Below are 20,350 nucleotides of genomic sequence, written 5' to 3' on the forward strand. Positions count from 1 at the left end.
TAATCAACCAAAAAGGAGTAGAATATCTTTTATTGTTAACTGAAAAAGACACACGTCTATGCTTTGCAAGTTTTCAAACATCAAAATGAAAATTTTTGATATTTAATCCTTTGAACAAAGAAGGAAACATGTTTTCCAAAGTTCTAAAAAAATGATGTCCAAGACAAAAATGACAAAGCTAGAGTTTGTCTTTATTAGGAGATTTTTTAGAAATAAATTACAAAGGTAAACTATTCTTGATATTACATATGTTGTTTGATGTCTCAAGATAGTATAATCTATCCTTCTCCTTAGCAAGTCCAAACCTTTTCCCTAAACCTTAGTCCTGCAATTCACAATAGGAGGGATACAAAGTCACAAAGCAGTTCATGTCTTTAATAAGTTTTTGTATAGATATTAGATTAGTAGACAATCTAGGAACATGAAGAAAATTTTAAGAACAAACAAGGAATTAATTTGAATAACTCTTAATTCTGTCATTGTAGTAAGTGAACCAACTGCAACTACAAATTTCTTATTAGCAAGACACAAGGTATATGTACTAAACTTCTGTGAAGAATGTGTCATGTGGTCTGTAACTCTTGAGTCAATGACCTAAGAACTCATAATAGACTTATCTGAGACATTTAATTCATGAGAACTAGAGACTTTACCTATGCTGAAGATCATACCTAAGTGTGTCAAGGAACATACTGGTAAGCTTTTCAAAGGTTTCTAATAGGATTCTCAATTTCTCAATCTCATCTCCGTTCAAATCTCTTTGTTCTCGAGACTTTTCCTAGTTTGACTCAATTACTGTCATGTGAGATTGCCTTTGATATCTTGGTTGTCCACCATTGTTTGCTTGAAGTTGAAGGTTTACCATTTAGTTTCCAATAATGATTTGTGGTGTGCTTTGGCTTCTTATAGTAGGTGCACTAAAAATTGTCATGACTTGAGGTTTTAATCAAATCACCTTTCCCTTTCTCATTGACTGGTAATCTTTCTAAGCTTTGGTTATTCCCACCATTAGACACCATAGCAGATCTTTCTATATTTAGGCTGTCAAGCATCACTCTTCTTCTGCTCTAACCATAGAGACCTCATTTAAAGAAGGCAAATCCTCTTATCGTAAAATTTAGACTTTGACTTTATCAAAGTCAACATTAAGTACAACAAGAAAATGATAGACTCGATCGTTTTCAATAAACTTCTTCAAAGTTGCTGCATTTTCACTACAATTCATCTCTATGCTCCACAGTAATGATTCATCTTTATTCACCATAGTAATGATTCATCTCTTGTAAAAGATTTTTCAGAAGAATAACATACTCTGTGACTGACTTATTCCCTTGTTTGAGAGCTGCAGTCTTAATTTTTATCTCATAGACTTGAGCAGTATCCCCAATTTTGGAGTAGGTTTGCTGAACTGACTCCTAATGTCTTTTGCCGTGAACAAAAAAATGCAAGTGTCACTAATATTTGGTGTTATAGAATTCCAGAACCATGACATAATCATGGAATCCTCTTCATCCCAAGCCTTAAATTTTGAGTCTCCTTTCTTAGGACTAGTACCGAGAAAATGGCTTAATTTTTCTTTCCCTTTTAGAAAGGTTGAACCAATTGAGACCATTTCAAGTAGTTTTTTCCATTCAATCTGTACACAGCTTGGATATTTTGTAGTTTTATGGTTTGACCAGTTGTCACTTCCTCGAATTAGGTAGTAGCGACAAATTCTACTGTCTCTAACATGGTTATCTTTTTCAGGAATGAGTTTTGATAATAAAAATTTAACTAGAAATGATTCTAGGCAATACAGGCCAAAGAAGGAAAAAGTAAGACTATGAAAGATTAACAAGATTTGGCTATGAAGACCTAAAATAGAATTCAACAATGAAGGCTAAAAAAAACTTTTCTTCTTAAGAAGAGCCTAAAGCTCTGATACCGTGTGACAAAATTGAGAGTATATAGAAAAATTCTCTGTTGAATTATACAAGCACTTTAGATTTATATATAGCTAACTAAAGGGTAAACTACAAAAATAAATCTTCCTAAAGTTGATCCCTATAATTGAAGAATTATCTATCCTAATTTTTTGTCTTTAATTCTAGAGATACAAATATATAAAAATTACTACGAATTGTAGCTAAGTGTTTTCGCACTGCAAAAAATCTCAATACTCCATATCTCAAAATATGCACTTGAGCTTTTGGTTCAATAGTAGGTACATGTATCCCTTGCTCAAAAAGCATAGTTCAAATGATGTGTATGTGTATGTTTGTCTCGTTTGTGTGTCTCTTGCATATCTGCCGGTTGTTCTTTGGGGGGGGGGGGGGGGGGGGGGTGTGGGAGTGATGATTTTACGGAACTCAACAAGGTCCACCCTGTTCCATAGTTGATTATGTTGAGTACTTTCTCCTATGTTGCTTGGACATGGAGGTAAGTGTATGATATGGGTGTGTGACCGACAAATTGCAATCAATTCTTTCAAAGTTTTTCCTTGAGGATCAAGACCTCATACTCATGTCCACTTTAAGGTGCAGATAAATGTCCTACGTGGATACTTGAGGAAAAATGAATAGTTGGAACAACATAGATTCGTACTTTATTGTTATCATTGGGTTTCATGGTTTGTATAGGTGGGCCCAGGTATGATTTAAGTCAGAAGAGGTTTGATTACTGTTACGCCAGTGCTTTATTCTGGTTTCCATTCTCTTCACTGGTGGTTCTTTTTTTTTTTTTTTTCTCTTCTCTTGCTGCAGTTCTTCATGTCACTTAGGAATGCATCTATGAAGATGGATATTTTGAAATCTGGCAAGATGTCGAATCATTCTAACCTTAAAGTCTGTCATTAAAAAAAATGTATTGCAAGGTGTTGAATAGAATAATTAGGGGTTTACCTGATCTCGGAAATGGACTGCTACTTAAAACTTCAAAGAGGCGATCTTAAGACTTTTTAATTTTTTTTTGTCTACTGGTTAAAACAACTCACCCCCAATCCCTGGACTCAAATCTAAAATTATTTTTAACAAAGAAGATAGAGGAAATATTTAAAGGTGCGGGGAGGGACCTTAATCGTTAGAGTTGGTCATTGGTATTGGAATGGGAACTGGTTTGGCAGTGGAAGACAGAACACAGGTTTGTTAGATATACAGAGATGTAAGTCCCTATGGAGCAGGTTACTAATATAGTGCCTACTGTTCAACTTATATCAAATATTGTTCCCTTTCTTGAAAAGTTATTACCTTTCAAAAAGCGTAAAGATTATATTACTTTTACCTTTACATTACTGAGTTGCTTTCTCGTCTTCGCTGTTCTTACTTGTTATAATTTATCAGGGTGAAGGATGTTGTTGCGATTAGCCTTCTGTTATAATGTGGATGATTTTCTTGGGTCATTCCAATGTAGAATGTATACTTAATAATATCTTATAAATTAGCAAAAAGCTTTACTCTTAGTTCTAATATGTGATAATAAAGCATCATTAGTACTTATATAGTGGTCCTTCTTGCAGGAAAAAAACCTAAGTTTTTTTGAATTTCTCAATAATTTTTCTTGTTTGCCCTAAAATGTTGTGACATGTAACATAACAAAAATTGATCTTAAATACCTATCTATTTTGTAGCAGAAGCCATTGAATTTACAAAAAACGTATAGAAGATTATGAAAATGAGATAGATGAATAGATAATTTGGATGATTTCTTGCAATGTTTTGGTTGGTTGCATTTTGTTGCAATAAAGTTTGTTTTAATTTACATTACAATGTAAAATCCTTGTTTTATCTCAAAGTTGCTTCACTCCTCTGAGAATTGCGCATTCTTACTGATACATGATTGTCTCTTTTATCATTATGTGTTAAGCCTTTTCTAAATCTGATGTTATGGCGCATGTAGGGTGATTGAAAATGAGTATTTAGGTCTGAGAAATGGCATATTGGATCAATCAGCTATACTGCTTTCAAGCCATGGTTGTCTAACCTACATGAACTGCAAAGTAAGTAAAACTATTAGTAGTAATTTATAAAATAACAGATCCTTGTTTGGTTTCAAGTGATTTTTTTTTGTTACTTTGCCACTTCTTAATCAGTCTTGTGGACTTGCTGTAATTTGGTTATCGTGCTGATCAATGACTGTATTCTACTTTCACATTTGTTATATGCTCAAAATCATCCATAGTAATAATAAAATTCTAACTGAGTGTCACGAGTTAAGTGACACTAATTCAGTTGAGGAGTTGACTCAGAACCCAAATTAAATCTTGGTAAATATATAACATGAAGAATATAAATGTAATTTAATATGAAAATTTAAATATTTTTTAGTTAATTTTATTTTTTAAACTATTAACACATTCAACAGAGAAAAGTAACCAATAAAAAAATAGTTATGTAACTTCTTTTTTCTTTCACTTATTTTTTTTTTCACTCTTTTTTTTTTTTAAATTTTTCTCTTTCACCCACATACTGAGTGCCAAAATCTATTTAATTCTATATCTTTGTCGCCCTCAGTTCTACGCAATTATTCTATCATTCTATTCACATTTACTGTATACTATCATTTTTCTTATTATTGTCAGTCCTACTAGCAAATAAAATTGAGGAAAATATGCACTTTATTTAACTGCATAGCATCATCTATCAAAAAAAGGCACAAGAAATAAAAGGTTTTTTCTCTCTATTATAGGCTAAATTTCTGAGTTACAAAAAAAGCTTTTAGTGATTGCTTGTCTGCCACATCACATGAGCTGTGTAAATTTTGTCAGATGCTTCTCCCTAAACCCTGTCTACATTCATTTGATTTCTCCTCTCCTATATTTCATCCCTCTGTAAAGAGTAGTGCTATTTCTATCTCCATTTCCTCTTTTCGTACCCCATTACTAGTAACATTCATTCTTTTTTCACTTCACATCTTAAATCAAAACATTAATTTATTAAAAAACCCAAATAACCCACATGCCCTCTCTTCTTCTTCACCAAAAACCTTAATCTTTTTAAGGATTAAGTTCTAATCACCCATTTGATGTTAAATAACTTAGAATCATAGATAAATTGTTTGTTTTTTTTCTTGTTTGTTTGTTCGTTTGATTTTGTGTTTAATTTCAAAAGATTTAAAATTTTAAGTTTAGGGGTGGCAGCAATTCGAGTATTTTGAAAATAAATTTTCAGAAATTGTCGAAGATTTCTAAAAATGGATGTCCAGAAACTTTTTCAACATACCAAAAATTCATATAAGTTTTCGAATAATTATAATGCTTTTCGGAAATGAATTTCTGGTAGAGTTAAAAAGTTTCTGAAAATGAATTTCCCTATATTGAAAAAGTTTTCGAAAATTCATTTCTGGTAACTTACTAAGAAGAGGTGTAAAGAATAAAAAAGTAATTAACTAATGAATATTTAAGTACTTTCTGTATTGATTAATTTTTTTGGTTGTATTGAGAGTTATTTGGAGTGCAAATAGTCCTACTCCTCTATAAATTGATAAATCTCTATCTTATCCTTATATGGATAATGTTTTGCTTAAAAATAAATTTGCTTCCATAGTATTTGCTACACTTTTCACTCACTTTGATTATTATTGTATCAAGTTATGTAATCCTTTTTTTTGGAATATAATTGTGATGCTATTATGAATGTTTATTTTTCTTCTTATCTTATTGTCACAAAATAAAATCTGAATTTATTTAACTTGTTCAAGTTACATGGCATCTCATTGCATGTAGACTACAGAGCACAAGCTTATACACCCACCAAAATTTCTGAAGGATCACGAGGCTGAACTACAGAAAGGGTACAAAATATTACTAGCATTTTCAGGACTTAGGCAAGCTTTGACCAGCAATCCTGGATATAATTCTCGAGTTGCAGAATGTCAAGAAGCTGCCAAAGTTCTTTTGCAGTATGATCTCATTCCCTCTAATTGAGAACCCTGGAGAATTTTTTACTATGATTTTGGCATTTTGATTGCATATATCATCACATTGTCATTTTAGCTTGTTAGGCAGTTGTGTTCATGTTAATTTCAATACTGATTCACTTTTTGATTGAATGGTTGTGAATAGAGAATATTTGAATTCTTTCCCTGATTATGCTGATAAGAGGAGGTATATCATTGTTTAAAGCTTAGAGATATTTCATATGCCCTTGTAAAAGTTCCAACTTAGTATGAACAGGATGCATACAGATGTTCAATGCATGGCACTATCCCTTCTTTTCTTACGAAACTGAAAGTTTTCAATGAGGAAATTAGGTCCACACTCTGCTGGGATAAATGCGCACAACTGATAGCATTAAATGAAATTTACATCTTTTGTCGTCTTGTTTCTGACTTCAAATATATCATACAGTAATATTATGAGAACTTTATGTATGATATTTCATTTTTCAATAAACTGCAGCCCTTTATGTTGTGTCATGTTTTTACTGTTTACTAGCAGCAGGTCCTGGTTTATAGTGTTTCACCTTCTTTTTTTTTGGTTCTCTGTTTCTGTTTTGCAGTGCTTCTGGAAATGGTGAACTGGAGCCCTTCCTGTGCAATGGTTAGTACAATTGTCTCTTTGAATTTGAACTTCCTTTTCTATGTTTTGGATTTGCATCATGAATTTAATTTCTTTCATCCCCTCTTTTGACAGTTAAACCAGAAGCGTATGAAGCTTACAAGGTAAACATCAATATATGGACTCTGATTTTCGAAGCCAAGATTTTTTGCTGCACTTCTTCTTATCAGTTGAATAGTTACGTTTTGTGTTTATTTTATTTAATTTCTTATTGTACTAGAAGAGTAAACTTTGAGTTAAATACTTCAATTCACTAAGACTCCACATGGTTGATGCTTTTATTTTGTACTTTTGATGTTTGTCTCTTATTTTCAGTTCATCTTTTATCTTTTTCTTTCACTTTAACTAAAAAAGGCAAATAGCAAAAGTATCAATCAAACGGAGCCTAAATAGGATTTCTATTTCTCACTTTTAAATAGTTTGAGTGTAGAATGCACATATTCACAATTATGTTACTACTAATAAAAAATAGCTTGTCGTAGTGAATCTTCTGTACATTCACCTGATCCTTGAGTATGCACCTCTGATTTAGCACATAGATAGGACAAAACATTGTATGCTGAGAGAGGAGTGAAAGAGAAAGACAGAGAAATAAAGATCTAAAAGAGCAAAGATATCAAGAAATTTATCAGTCTGATAATCTACCAAAAGCTTCCTGGATATGAAAATTACATAAGCATTTATATAGATACTCTTCTTAAATCATTCTAGGAATAAAATTCAAAATAGAAGACTAATTAACTTAGACTACAAGCAAAACAAACCTAATAATCTGATACCTATTAAATTTTAAACCTTGCTTAAAGAACCTGAAATAGCATACTTTCCCTTGTGCACAAAAGAAAAGAAACAGCAATTCTTCTTGTCTAAAACAACTTCCTTTTCTGATCAGTAGATGGTTATTCTTTTTCTTTATTATTATTATTTTTTTCATAGAAGAGATCCCTTTGTCACAAACATAAGATCTCTACCAAGCACCAGCACATTCCAGTAGTTAGGTTATCTTTTATGTACATAACCTACGCATCTAGTTGTTGAGTTGACATTCTACATTTTGTCCATAAGTTTGTTTCCAATATCAGTATCTCCTTTCTATTGTGCAGCTCAAAATGGAAACAAATCTAGCCAAAAGAGCAGAGCATTACTTTTCAGAGAATATGCGAGTTACTAAAGGTACAGCCATGTTATCACACTTTCATAAATTTACCTGGCCGATGTAATCGTCTCATTTAGACATTCATGTTGTTTAATGGCTAATCAACTAATAGGGGATTGGCAAATTGGTTATTCCAGGTTTAGAGGATTGGGCGTCAGGAGACTTGAAAGATTTTGGACAGTTAATGTCAGCTTCTGGTCTAAGTTCTATCAAAAACTATGAATGTGGTATGACCTACCTTTTCTTTTTCTTAGTTGGATTGCCCTGCCTCTAAAATTCCAAAAAATTGAACCAAGAAGAAATAAAAGAACAAGATATTGATACTCCTATTGGAGCCCCTTTGAGAAGATGCAATAAAGATACATTGAGTAAATTTATCTCAGTTTTTTATATAATAATATAGTAAGGCTCTTCTACTGTTCTCAGTTTTGATACTTGAGCAGTTAATTGATTCTATTCATAATGAGCTTGATGGCCATGTGGCCATTATATATGTATCAGTTGAATTACTTCAAGTTCTAATACATGCTATGCTACTAGTTCTAGAGGACATGACAAATGTCATGTTCGATGATTGCCATGTTTTATATGAAATGTTTGCAACCATCGGCAGTATCCCTCCCCATGGTCTGATAACAAAATATATTTTGTGTGCGGCTCAAATTCATACTTTATTATTTTTCAAGTTTAAATTTGAATTACAGCACTAAAACTTTTTAATTCTCAATCTTTCCTTTACTGCAACAACAAAATGTAGAAAGAGTGAAGCGCTGAAGGGATATCCTTATCAACTATAACGCAGGTTTTTTACTTTTGTAGGCTTGGGGATTGTGACTCGGCTTAAATGCATATTGAAACTTACTGAACTGTTAATTTAGGTGAATATTCTTATAAATGACCGTCTCTAATGTAATCTAATGGTTTTTAAGGTTGCGAGCCACTGATTCAACTATATGAGGTCCTATTGAGGGCTCCTGGAGTATTTGGAGCTCGGTTCAGTGGAGCAGGATTCAGGGGTTGCTGTTTTGCATTGGTAGATGCTGATCGCGCAGCAGAAGCGGCAAAATTTGTCAGGGAAGAATATCCCAAGTTGCAGCCTGTGTTGGCAAGCCAATTGAACCAAGACACAGCTGTATTGATTTGTGAAGCCGGTGACTGTGCTCGTTTAATCTGATTAAATGGTTACTGTTCATTTCTTAACACATTTTTGTCATTCCATTCATTCATATCATTGTACTCAGACCATCTGTTTTGTACCATCTCAGACTATGAGTTTGCAGGAAATATAAAAGGATTTTGGACTAAAACGTATTATTTATAGTGCAATTTTATATTCTCCACTAGGCTACCAAGGTTAATTAATTTTGGCACTTTAAATTGTGTCAATGTTTGCGAAAAATATATTACTATACTTAAGATTATAATTTGTGATTTCATAGAAGAGAAAAAAAGAATAAGTGATGAAAAAGTTTATGATTTAGCTTAACTTCCCTTGATTTTCCTCAAATTCTTTCATTTTTTAATTGTCCCAAATTGGAGGAAAAAGAGAGGAAATGAGAAAAATAAAAATTTTAAAATATAAAAGGACTGTTAAATCTTTATTAATTTTTTTTAAATTTTAAAATGTAAACATCATTGACCAATGAATAGACTCTCTTCAATTGTTTTTTCACTTAATATGTCATAAATTTAATTGATAACTATTTTTATGAAACAATAAGAAAAAATTGAAAATATGAAATATGTGAATAAGTATAAATTACCATCATCATAACTTTTACTTTGGATTTTAAAATCCTAGCAACAAATAAAGTTTTTTCAATTGCTTTAGAAAAAAAGAAAATGTTACTATAATTGAATGATGATAAATTTTAAGGAAAAAATAATACTTAATGCATTTTTTAAAAAAAATTAATGAAAATAATACATCATATGTATTTAAATAATATTTTTATTATCTTTAATTAATATTTATAAACACTTATTAATCGAACTTTTAAAAATTAAAACAATCTAAAAGTTAATAATTTTATCATTATATATTATTTTACTGTTATATTCTGACAAAAGAAGTTTAATTTGATACTATAAAAGAAGGTTATAATTAAAAAAATAATATATTGATTTTTTTTTCATTATTTAATCAAACAATAATTGTTAAAATTTTTTTTAATTAATCTTAATTATTTAAACAATGGTACATAGACCATTTATGTTCCTTTAAAAAAAATTTTTTTTTTTTACTTTTTTTTGTCCTTTTTTATTTTTTAGTAATATTTATCCAAACATAAAATAAAGTAAAGAAAAAATGGGGTTTACCTTATTACTTCTACGGTGATGTTGAAGACGTCGAAGTTGAGTGGATCTTCCTTCAGCTTTTGTCTTTCTGTCGATCCTTCTTTTTTTTTTTTTTTTTTTCTTCCGTTTTCCCTCAGCTAGTCTTTTGACCACTTTCCCTGGATTGAATCTCAAAGCAAATATTGGAAAGTATTATCTCAATTTTTGCAACTTTCTTTTAAATTGATCACTCTAATTAATCTTCGATAGACCAATTTAAAAAAAACATATCAAATACAATTATTATATTACAATTAATCAATTATAACTTAAAATTATATGGAATATATTAAAATTTTATGGTTAGCTTATACTTGTTATGATTAATTGTAGGATTATAATAAAAAAATATATATAAGTGAAATGCCTTATGCAAGCTAAGAAGGAAGCGGTGGATTAAACTTGGCCAAGTAAGCTAGGTAGCCAACCAACTTAACTAAGAAAGAAAACGGGAATAAGACCATCTTAAGAGGTAGCCAACCAACTGAAGAATATAGCATCTCTCCTAGCTCCAAATCGCACATTGCCAAGCTATAAGGAATCTTATTTTAGATGAAAAGGAATTAAAAAAAGTTTATGATCGGATCTCAGGCAAATGTAGCTAACCATATAACAATCAAATGGCGAATGGTATATTCTGGAAATGTGCCTCGTGAGGCTGAAGATAGAATAAGTGGTAGAAACACGCTATCTAGGGTCCAAAAAGAACTGTGTATATCCTAGAAATGTGCCTCGTGTGGCTGAATATCGAATAAGAAATAGAAACACGATTTATAGTGTTCAAAAAGAATAGATTCAAAACCCACTTCAGTAGTGCAATGACTAGTCGAGTTGCTTTTTCTAGATTATAGGAGCATCAAATATTGCTAGTCGTACAGTCGAAAAGGAATTGTGTTTTATGGATAAAGAAATTGACAAAAGCAACTACGTATGGGGATGAACTATGAATCAGCCATCTTTCTTTAGAGCCTAATTTATGTACTAAGGTTGACTTTGTCTCTGTACTATATATGAATTAATGTTGAATTTTATTTGTGAATTTTAATTTTATTAAAATTTATTATCATATATTTTCAATTTTGATGATTTTTTGAAAACAAAAGTAACTGAATTGTTGAAACAAAATATTCTAATTCAATTTTTAATCCAAAAATTAACCAAAATTTTGAGTTTGGCTAAATAAGAAACGAAAATAGACAGAGCGAGAAGAGACTCACATCATAACAACGAAGAGCACCAAGATCGCTGAGGAGATGGTGGAAAGATCAACTATGGATTCACCAGCATGCCTTGAATTTACCACTTCAAACAACGAGCCCACGAATTTCTGATATGAAGTAAGACCATCCATGGCCTCTGAATTCCATTCCATTGAGCAGAATAGAATAAGCTGAACTAATATAAACCCAAAAACAGTGGCAGCAAGAAAAGAACAATGAATTCCTGACAGCAAATGGCTATACCCAATCTCCTTATATTCTCCAGGATGTAACTGAACTCCACCCGCTTTGTAATCTTTTCCAAAACCCATATCAAGACACGTAGGCAAGCAGGATACAGTGTGTTGCCGGCAAGAATTTGAGGGATTAGTAGCAGTAAAAGACCGGAATTCTTCTTGAAAACTATCATGTTCTCATTTGTGGGCACAAACCCACAGTTTGCAAACGTAGAAACAACGGTGAAGACTGAAAATATGTGTATCTCAATGCCTTTGGTTTTGAGTATATTTCTTGCGCTTGGAACTAGGCTAAAGTACATGGAAACTAAAATAGAACCACCTATATGGACTACTAAGAGATACCCTAATCCGACATACCCCAAATACCTAGTAGCTTTATAGTTCAGACTCTCGGTATGGGAGGACAATTTAGTGTTGCCTTCTAAGTCAGTGTCAGGTTTCTCATTCTCTAAGGTCAAACAATTAACTGAGCGCAATTCTATTTGAAGGGTAATCCTTTTTGGAACAGAATTTATTCTGTCCTTAGGACTTTGCTGTTTCCAGAACCTAGACTTTGCCCACAGAAGTTCAAGCATGGAAACAAAGAGCTCCCCACCTACCAGCATCAAAACAGTTATAACGATAAATTGGGTATTGGAAAAAACCTCCATTTCTACAGTCGACATGCTCGAAACCGTTGCTGCAGAAACAGAAGTGAAGAACACGTCAATTTTCTTAGGTCTAAATGAGTCGATTTTCGGCTTTGACATGTTCAGAGCCCAGTAGCCAACAAAACACAGGACTAGGAAATAAGCAATCTGAACCCAGAAGGGATTCACTTTGAAAACCAAGAAACGAAAACAGGAGGAAATCAAACCATAATAGGATTGGTTGAAGCATGCTGCTTTGGTGCGTGAATGGCAGCACAAACGCTCCAATTTCCTACCAAAATAGATAAGTCTCCTCATCTTTACTATGAAGAAAGTTGCTATGATTACATATTGGAGGTTGGGTGGGGGTATATATAGGAGCTCTTGTTGGAATATTTTCAAAATATGTGAAAAATAATTGATGAAGCATGATAGGATCACTTCAACAGGTGACGAGGAAGAAGTGATTAAACGATTGCAATTGATAGAGTCTGATATGTACGCTCCGGTCTTAAAAGAGATTATTTAAGGTAACTGCTTTCTATTTGTTCGGGTGTATTTCGTGGTAATGTCCGTAGAGTTGTTGAGAGTCTTGCCACTAACCAATTTTTGGGGCGAGCAGTGCTATATGATAGATGTTTTGGTTTCTGGTGTATGTAATATTCTAAATATGGGAAGCAGAATTGACGCAAACCTGTGGGGAGCAATTAGGGATGGCATCGGGTCGGGTTCGGGGCGGGTTTTGCTCGCCCCTGAACTCGACCCGACTTTATGTTTTAGCATACCCGAATCCCGATCTTACTCGATTTTTTTTTATACCCGACCCAATACTATATAAACCGTACCCGACCCGACCCGAATTAATAAAATATTATTTTTTAAATATAAAATATTATTTTCTAATATAAATATTTAAAAATATTATTATATATATAATTAATTAATTTAAAAATAATTTTTTATATAATATCGGGTAGGTCGGGTCGGGTTTTAGGCATACCCGAACCCTACCCGAAAACTGAAATTAAAAAAACCCGACCCTATGGGGTCGGGTCGAGCCGAACCCGTCAGGGATGGGGTTGATTGCCGTCCCTAGGAGCAACAATTAGTGGACTAGGAAGCAAAAATTACGGGAGTCTCATCGAGGACAAATGAAAGGGACAAACTAATAAGGGAATAAGGGTTTTACCAAATTAATAACACGTTATCTTATCTAAGCTCTAATCAAAATTAGTTTTTATTACTTTAAATATTTAGATATTAAATTTTTTTTTTAAGTTTTTACCAAAAAAAACATAATACTCTCAAGGGGATTTAAAATAAACTCATTATTTACCTCAAAAGATTTCGAATTTATTAAATATCTTATTACAAAGAAACCAATTTATCTTTTTTATTTATTTACAAAATAATTTCATACAAAATATAATAAAAATATTATAAAAAATAAAATTATCTTAAAAATAATATACAAATTATCATAAAAATATCATACAAAAATATCATAAAAACATCATAAATATATCATAAAATTTATTCAAAAATATTATGCAAATAAAAAAATTCATGCAAAAAATATCATGCAATAATAAAAAAATTATGCAAAAAAAATATCATAATAAATATCGTACAAAAATATAACAATTCAATAAAAACTTTTTTTTCATATTAATTATTTTTAATTAATTCAAAATTAAAATAGAATAATAAATAAATAAATATATACCAAAATATAAAAAAATTATAAAAAAATAAATCAAAAATTAAAATTAAAAAAAAAACCTTGCAATTGAGTCAAATCAAGCACAAAATCATCACACAGGTCGTGTCGGGTCATATACGAGTAAGACTTCTTTTAATTTTAATCCAAAAAGACATATTTGAATTTTTAAATCCCAAAATCAACTTTTTCTTCACTTTTCCCTTTTACCTTCTCTCTCTAGCTTCAAAATTCTTTGCCTTCTTCCTAGAAATCAATTGAGAAATTCAATAAATCATCACAATCCAACCGCCAAAAACGTCAATTTCGTTAGGAAATTCAAATCAAACATAAAAATGTTTTAAAACTAGGAAACCAACCATCGAAATTTCCTCCAACTATAGTCGATCTTGCAAAAGATTTAAAATCACACCAAAAAATTCAACCAAAACATAAAAATTTAATCAAAAAACCTAGAAATCCAATCCAAAACCCTAGAATTTCCAAACAAATTTATAAAAAATTCAAAACCAACTCCAAAACTCAAAAATTTTCAAATTAAAACAATTTTCAAACGTGCCAAAAATAAATAAAAAATTTTCCAACCAATATTTAAAAATCAGAAAAAAAACTTAGAAATAAATTATTTTAGTTCTGTTTGCTCTATGCCCTTTGTTTCATTGCTTGGTTGCTAATGAATCTCTTGTTTGTGTATATGGTCTTTATATAGGATTTAAAATCCTAAATTTAGTGGGAGAACTTTAATTGAATCAAATCTTGACAGATTCAATTTTGATTTGGGGTTTTAATTTATTTTCTTTTTCTTGTTTTCTTGTTCTTCAAGATTTTCCAAAATTAAAACTGGTGTTGAATTATCTTTTACCTTCATCGATTAACTATGATTTTCAAAATCAAATTTTCAATTTCAATTTTTTTAACCAAATAGCAAAAATGGAGAACATAAATAAATAAATTAAAATTAAAAAAATAAATAAAATTATTTTTGGACCTTCAGTTTTGGGCTTGAAGTCCAATTTCATAATTAAAGCTCAACTATATAATTTTACAACCCATTATTGAAATAAAATTTGAAACCCATCAAATGTTAAAAAAATTTTCAGACAAAATGAAATATCAACAATATTTATTATTGTATTAAAATTTTTCGAGAACACATTGTTTAATGAATTCTTGTTAAATACTTTTATACAATTATAATTACAATTTCTTTTTTTTTTTCACGAACCATTGGAATCCTATTTATTTGAATAAATAATGTATTCAAACATCACGATATAAAATTAATTTAAAATAATAATTAAAGTTAATGGTATGTATTATTTATTTATAATAATCATACATGTACAAAAATATTTATTAAAATTTGAAAACTTCATATTACATGGTAAAAAAATGTCAAATATTTTAGATAAAAGATAAAGTTTTCTTTAAAAAGCACGCTTTTAGTTACAAAAAATATAATTCTCTATTACAAATTATATTTACAAAACTAAAGAAAAAAAAAATTTTTTGGTAATCAATATTTTTTATTTTTTATAAGTTGTTGATTTTTTACTTTCTTTTATTTACATGTATTATTTTAATAAATTTATTATTTAATAATCAAAAGCATTAGCTCAATAATAAAATATTATTAAAAATTATTTGTCAAAAAATTTATTTCATGAACACCATGGTTCTACCAACCTATTCACTCATTTTCAATATTGCGATGGTCCTAAAACCTTCATTACCCCTCAATTTTATCTCTCCAATGCTCTAGGTTAATCATTTAAGCTTTTGCTTGGGTAAGTGGATACTAAATTTTGTCTAAAATATTTTTAACATGACTGATTTGAGCTCATTTGTGAACATAGACTAGAACCATTAATATAAAACCATTATGTAAATCATTTGGAAGGACCATTTACAACCCATAATGAGCTCACAAATTAGTCCATTTGAAAACCCAAAGTTAAAATTAGAGAAATAGCTTAAAGGGGGAAGGGTCGAAGTAAAAAAAAAAAAAAGAAAAGAAAGGGCCAAAAAAATAGAGAAAGCTTGTAAAAAAAAGAGAAAAAAGAAAATAAAAAAAAAAAGAAAGAGAAGGGGCTTTTAGAAGTTTTTTCAAATGAAAAGTTTAGGGGAGGAGCTGACAAAGAAAGACAAAAAAAAAGTTTTCAGGATAACAAAAAGAAAGTAAAGGAAGAAAGGAAAGCTTGGTTGAAAAAGGCAAAAGAAAAGAAAACTCTTAAAGAAAGCAAGAGGGAAGGTAGACTTCTTGAACCTTTTTGGATATTCATGTTCTTCCATGTGAGATTAAGCAAAATGGTCATTTTCTTCGTATGTTTGTTTCAGTATAGGGTTTGTATGAAAATTGAAAGCTTGTTGGTTTTTATGTGTTCTTTTGTTTACTGTTTTGGGGTAGGTCCATAGAAGTTCCAAGTTTATCATCTCATGTGGGTTGTCTTATCTTTCATATTCACAGAAGCTTATGGCTTCAATCCAACTAAGGTTCCATTGTGAATAAATGAAAACTTTCATGTCTATTTTATTTGTAATCTAGTTGCTTGTTTATTAGACAAAGTTGGGACTTTTTCATGCTTATCTCTTTTGCATGGTGATTATTAACCAAATATCAAGCTAGGATTACTATTGTTGTAAAGTATCCATCGTGAGCCCCTTGGAGAGTTTTAAAGCTTCCATAGCTTTTTCTTGTCTTACATCCTATATAATTCGAGTCTCTTCTTATTACAAGTTCCCATGTGATAAAGATTATAGGCTTGATATAGATATTATACTAGTATTTCATTTCTTGCACATTTGTTCCATGTTATTTAAGTTAGATCAAGGTTTAAGTCTCATGCATTACAATTTTTTTAATGTTTAAAATTTTATGCTTAAGTTAACTTCTTGAAATTTAATCTTTCATGTCATAAACTATTATTATTATTATTATTTTAGATGCAATTTAGTTTATTTTCACTCTTGTTTCATGTAAAAATAATAAAAAAAAAAGAAAAAAAAAGATACATAGTAGTAGTAGTAGTACTAGTAGTATTTTTAAAAAAGTTCATAAATTTTTAAACTTACCCAAAACCCTAAACTCATTTTAAATTTTTAAGAATTTGCATGAAAACCTTTTATGAAGTAATCTGTTCTCTAATGCCACCTAAATGTTAGAGTATTTAGGAAATTTTATTTTATTAAGAATTTTTATACATTTTCACAACTCAAAATAAAATTGTTTTATTAAAACCACAATTATAAAAATACAAAATAATAAAAATAATAGGAAGAGATTTTAAATATAAAAATTTACACCAAACTCTACCTAGATGTTGGAAGTTTAGGTCATTTCTTTATATATGATAGCCCGATTCTTAAATTCGTAAGTTATCATCATCTATATAAAAATTTTTTTTAGAATAATGTGTGTGCATATATGTTTGTTAATATTAATTATATTATTCATTTTTTTACTACATGAAAATGTTTTTTTTTTAATTTTTAGTTTTGAACAAATAAAATTAAAATAGTATTCTATAAAATATAATTATTGGTACTCTACCTATATATTTGAGAGTCATCAATGATTATCATTTATAAATAATGTTATTTTATTATTTTAGAAGGAATGTTATGATAAATCTTAAATGGAAAGACTATATTTGAATTCTGTCTTTATGTTAAAGACTTTGAAAGTATTTCTTTAATTTGAAGATTTTCATAATATTCCTAGATAAAGATTTTTTTAGAACTGATTTTATTCATTACAATCAAAGGGAATTATAATTAAATTTCATATAAAAAATATTTTTTTCCAAAATTACAAACATCACATGATTATCTGGTACCAATTCTATAGGCGGCATGGAAGGGCTAATCTTTTTTCAGGTATTATTAACTCCCGAACCTGATTCTGCTTTTGTAGACTAAGATTGTCTTTTTAATAATCTCATTGTTTTTATTAGAAAGATAAAATTTTTGGATGATCAATCACACCGTAAAAAAATATTGGTAGCAACTTCCCATATTTTTCACAATTTTAAATTTTTAAGTCTAGCGATCAAGTCTCCATATTGATACGTTTTGACAACTTAGAGACTCCACTAGGGATATTTTAAAAGTCAAGCCAAAAATTTTAATTATGCACTATTAAAAATTTTGGATTCAATTGGTTTTAATTGATATTTAATTTAGTTCCCTTTATTTTAAGTTCTAAAAAAATGATATATATACATATAAGTTAATAAATAAAATAAATTGTATGTAAGTTATTACTTTGTTTTGATTTGGTGTTTATGATTTATTTATGTTATTTTGATTAATACATCACTTTGCACATCTTTGCATATTCACTTACATGCATGAGCTTTAGACCCAAGCTCATCCTTATTAAAAGGAAGGAAAGTAGCTACACTCTGGTGAGATAATAATCTCCGTATTTGCTAACAAAACACTTTCACTCAGATTAAACCTTTTCTGTTGGTAGGCTATAATGGGTGAAGATTGGGGAGCGTTAGTAATCTATGATGGATGATGATGTAAAGAATAATCTAGGAACCTTTAGATGTATAAATCCTAACCTAGCATATTGTGAGCCCTAAGGATCTAGCCTAGGATAGAGCCATGTCAACCTTCACGAAAAAATTACCTAAAGCTAGGACATTATGTATATCCTACTATGTAATATGCTATGCTTGATTATATATTTATCTATTTATTTATATATTACCATTACTAACTTATTTAATTCTTTTATTGCCCTTAATCTTGCTACATGCATCATATAGTAATCATATTCCTTAAAAGGGGTATTTGTTTTAGATCAATCAATAGTAAAAAAAACACTCATAAAGCCATTAGTAGCATTAACCTTCAACAAGAATTACATAAAAATCAAAAGCTAATCAAAGAGCACCTAAGAAAAAAATGAGATTGCTTAGGGGTTAGTTATGTGTCTACATTTCCACAGTTGGTACACATAATGATGTAGCCAAGTTAGAATATATGGCAACAATAGGGAGTAAAAAAGGAGTCTTTTTCAAAGAAATATAGGGATGTGGCACTGCTCATATTAGTGAAGATTGATAAGGCAATAGTTAGGGCTACAATACAATTTTAAGATCCATCTTATCAGTGTTTCATGTTTAACCAACAAGAATTGGCCCTATAATTGAAAAATATTCATCTTTCCTCTAGATAAAGTTTGTTAATCAAGACAGGACCTATTGGGAGAAGTAAAAACCACTAGATATAGAAAAAAGTTAGCCAAGATTATGCAAATCGAAATAAAAAAGATAGGCAAGCATAAAAAAAAAAGAATGGGGTTAAGACTATTCCATCAACCTTTTTATTTGAGTATATAAAAAAGCATATTGATACTAATCTAGGGTTGGATGTGTTTACTTTGGCCGCGCATGGGTTGATTAAATTCCCCAAGGTATTAAGACTTGTAAAAGTATTGGTGGTAGACTTTTTTAAGCAATTGAATAAAAGTATAAATCTTTCACCAACTATTTTAGCAGAAACCATTAGATTGCTTAATTTCTATCGAAGAAAAGGTGAGGGGCAATTCATGAGATGTGCTTACTTGCTTTTTATTTGGCTTAGAAGTCACTTTTAAAAAAAATAGAAGATATCATTTTAGCCATTCTCCATTCATTTTGTTCCCATCAAGGAGTTCATCACTAAGGAATGATATACGGATTGGACAAAAGGTCAATAGATATATTTCTTTCTAAAGCTTACTAGTGAGGATGTAACATGAAATGCATCGTGAATGCTTCTTATGACCATTTTGTATACTTGAGGGGACAAGTCATGGGTACCCTTATTAAGGATATAGGGGATAATGAGCTATGCACCTCTTATGGTTCAAAGACAATATGACTCATGTTAGTTCATTCTTATGATTCATGGACTCAATTCTTTTGAATTTGATTATGGGGCACTTGGTTATATGAAAAAAGTTCATGAAGTCATCAAGGTATCGAAGCATGTTAACCGAATAAGCGTGGCTAGATTTATAGCTAATATAATGGAAGGGTACCTTGCACAAAGAATGAAAAAGGTTAATGAAGTTAGGCCTTTACTAGCCAATGTTTTAAATAAGTTACCCATTCCTATTTCAAGGCCAAAATTGTCAACTCTTGAGATTGTCCAACGAGAGTTCAAGATTGAAAGAAAAAGTCAGAGAAAGAGAAGATGATAATAATAGATTAAGTTAACCAATTGATGTATGATTTAATAATAAAAAATAATGCAGTACAAAAGTTGACCAAGGAGTGAAAGATATTGAAAAAAGATTTACAAGATCTTCATCAAGAAAATAAGAGATTGAGGTTAGACATTAGACCTTTAAAAGGATCTAAGAAGGATATAAAAGAATTAAGAGAAATGGTGGAGTATTAGAAGAATAGAGCTCAAGAAAACAAGTGATCTCTGCACTCACCAAAGAATGGCACATATGGAAAAAAAAGTTTTCGAGAGTCTCTGCAAAAGTATCCAAGTGCCAAAAAGAAAACGAAAGGCT

At 30.3% G+C, this 20,350-nt stretch overlaps 3 protein-coding genes across 5 annotated transcripts in view; 1 reads left to right on the forward strand and 2 right to left on the reverse strand.

Annotated features, from left to right (window-relative positions):
• Window positions 1–8,995, forward strand: part of GALAK (galacturonic acid kinase) — a 31,285-nt gene extending 22,290 nt beyond the window's left edge. For both annotated transcript variants that reach the window (XM_022897706.2, XM_089744573.1), the window contains exons 8-14: window positions 3,874–3,973; window positions 5,699–5,874; window positions 6,474–6,514; window positions 6,608–6,636; window positions 7,636–7,705; window positions 7,826–7,915; window positions 8,618–8,995. In XM_022897706.2, coding sequence (XP_022753441.2) covers window positions 3,874–3,973; window positions 5,699–5,874; window positions 6,474–6,514; window positions 6,608–6,636; window positions 7,636–7,705; window positions 7,826–7,915; window positions 8,618–8,862 — 751 coding nt within the window. In that variant the 3' untranslated portion in view covers window positions 8,863–8,995. The remainder of the gene's footprint in view (window positions 1–3,873; window positions 3,974–5,698; window positions 5,875–6,473; window positions 6,515–6,607; window positions 6,637–7,635; window positions 7,706–7,825; window positions 7,916–8,617) is intronic.
• Window positions 1–12,755, reverse strand: part of LOC111301765 (sodium transporter HKT1-like) — a 55,965-nt gene extending 43,210 nt beyond the window's left edge. The window contains exons 1-3 of one of the 2 annotated variants that reach the window (XM_089744574.1): window positions 11,243–12,755; window positions 10,008–10,144; window positions 171–325 (exon numbers count right to left, since the gene is read on the reverse strand). In XM_089744574.1, coding sequence (XP_089600700.1) covers window positions 10,120–10,144; window positions 11,243–11,556 — 339 coding nt within the window. In that variant the 5' untranslated portion in view covers window positions 11,557–12,755 and the 3' untranslated portion in view covers window positions 171–325; window positions 10,008–10,119. Of the gene's footprint in view, window positions 1–170; window positions 326–10,007; window positions 10,145–11,242 lie in introns of those variants that run through there. The other variant, XM_089744575.1, reaches the window with a different exon arrangement.
• Window positions 11,659–12,431, reverse strand: LOC149514657 (cation transporter HKT1;3-like). The gene is made up of 2 exons (XM_089744229.1): window positions 11,842–12,431; window positions 11,659–11,710 (listed from the first exon to the last, which is right to left on the reverse strand). Exons 1-2 carry the CDS (start codon window positions 12,429–12,431, stop codon window positions 11,659–11,661), a joined length of 642 nt encoding a protein of 213 aa, XP_089600355.1.
• Window positions 12,756–20,350: the final 7,595 nt, after the last annotated feature.

This window comes from Durio zibethinus, chromosome 15 (assembly GCF_047325235.1).
Source record: "Durio zibethinus cultivar Kanyao isolate XHJ-2024 chromosome 15, ASM4732523v1, whole genome shotgun sequence".
In the NCBI taxonomy this organism is placed as follows: Eukaryota; Viridiplantae; Streptophyta; class Magnoliopsida; order Malvales; family Malvaceae; genus Durio; species Durio zibethinus.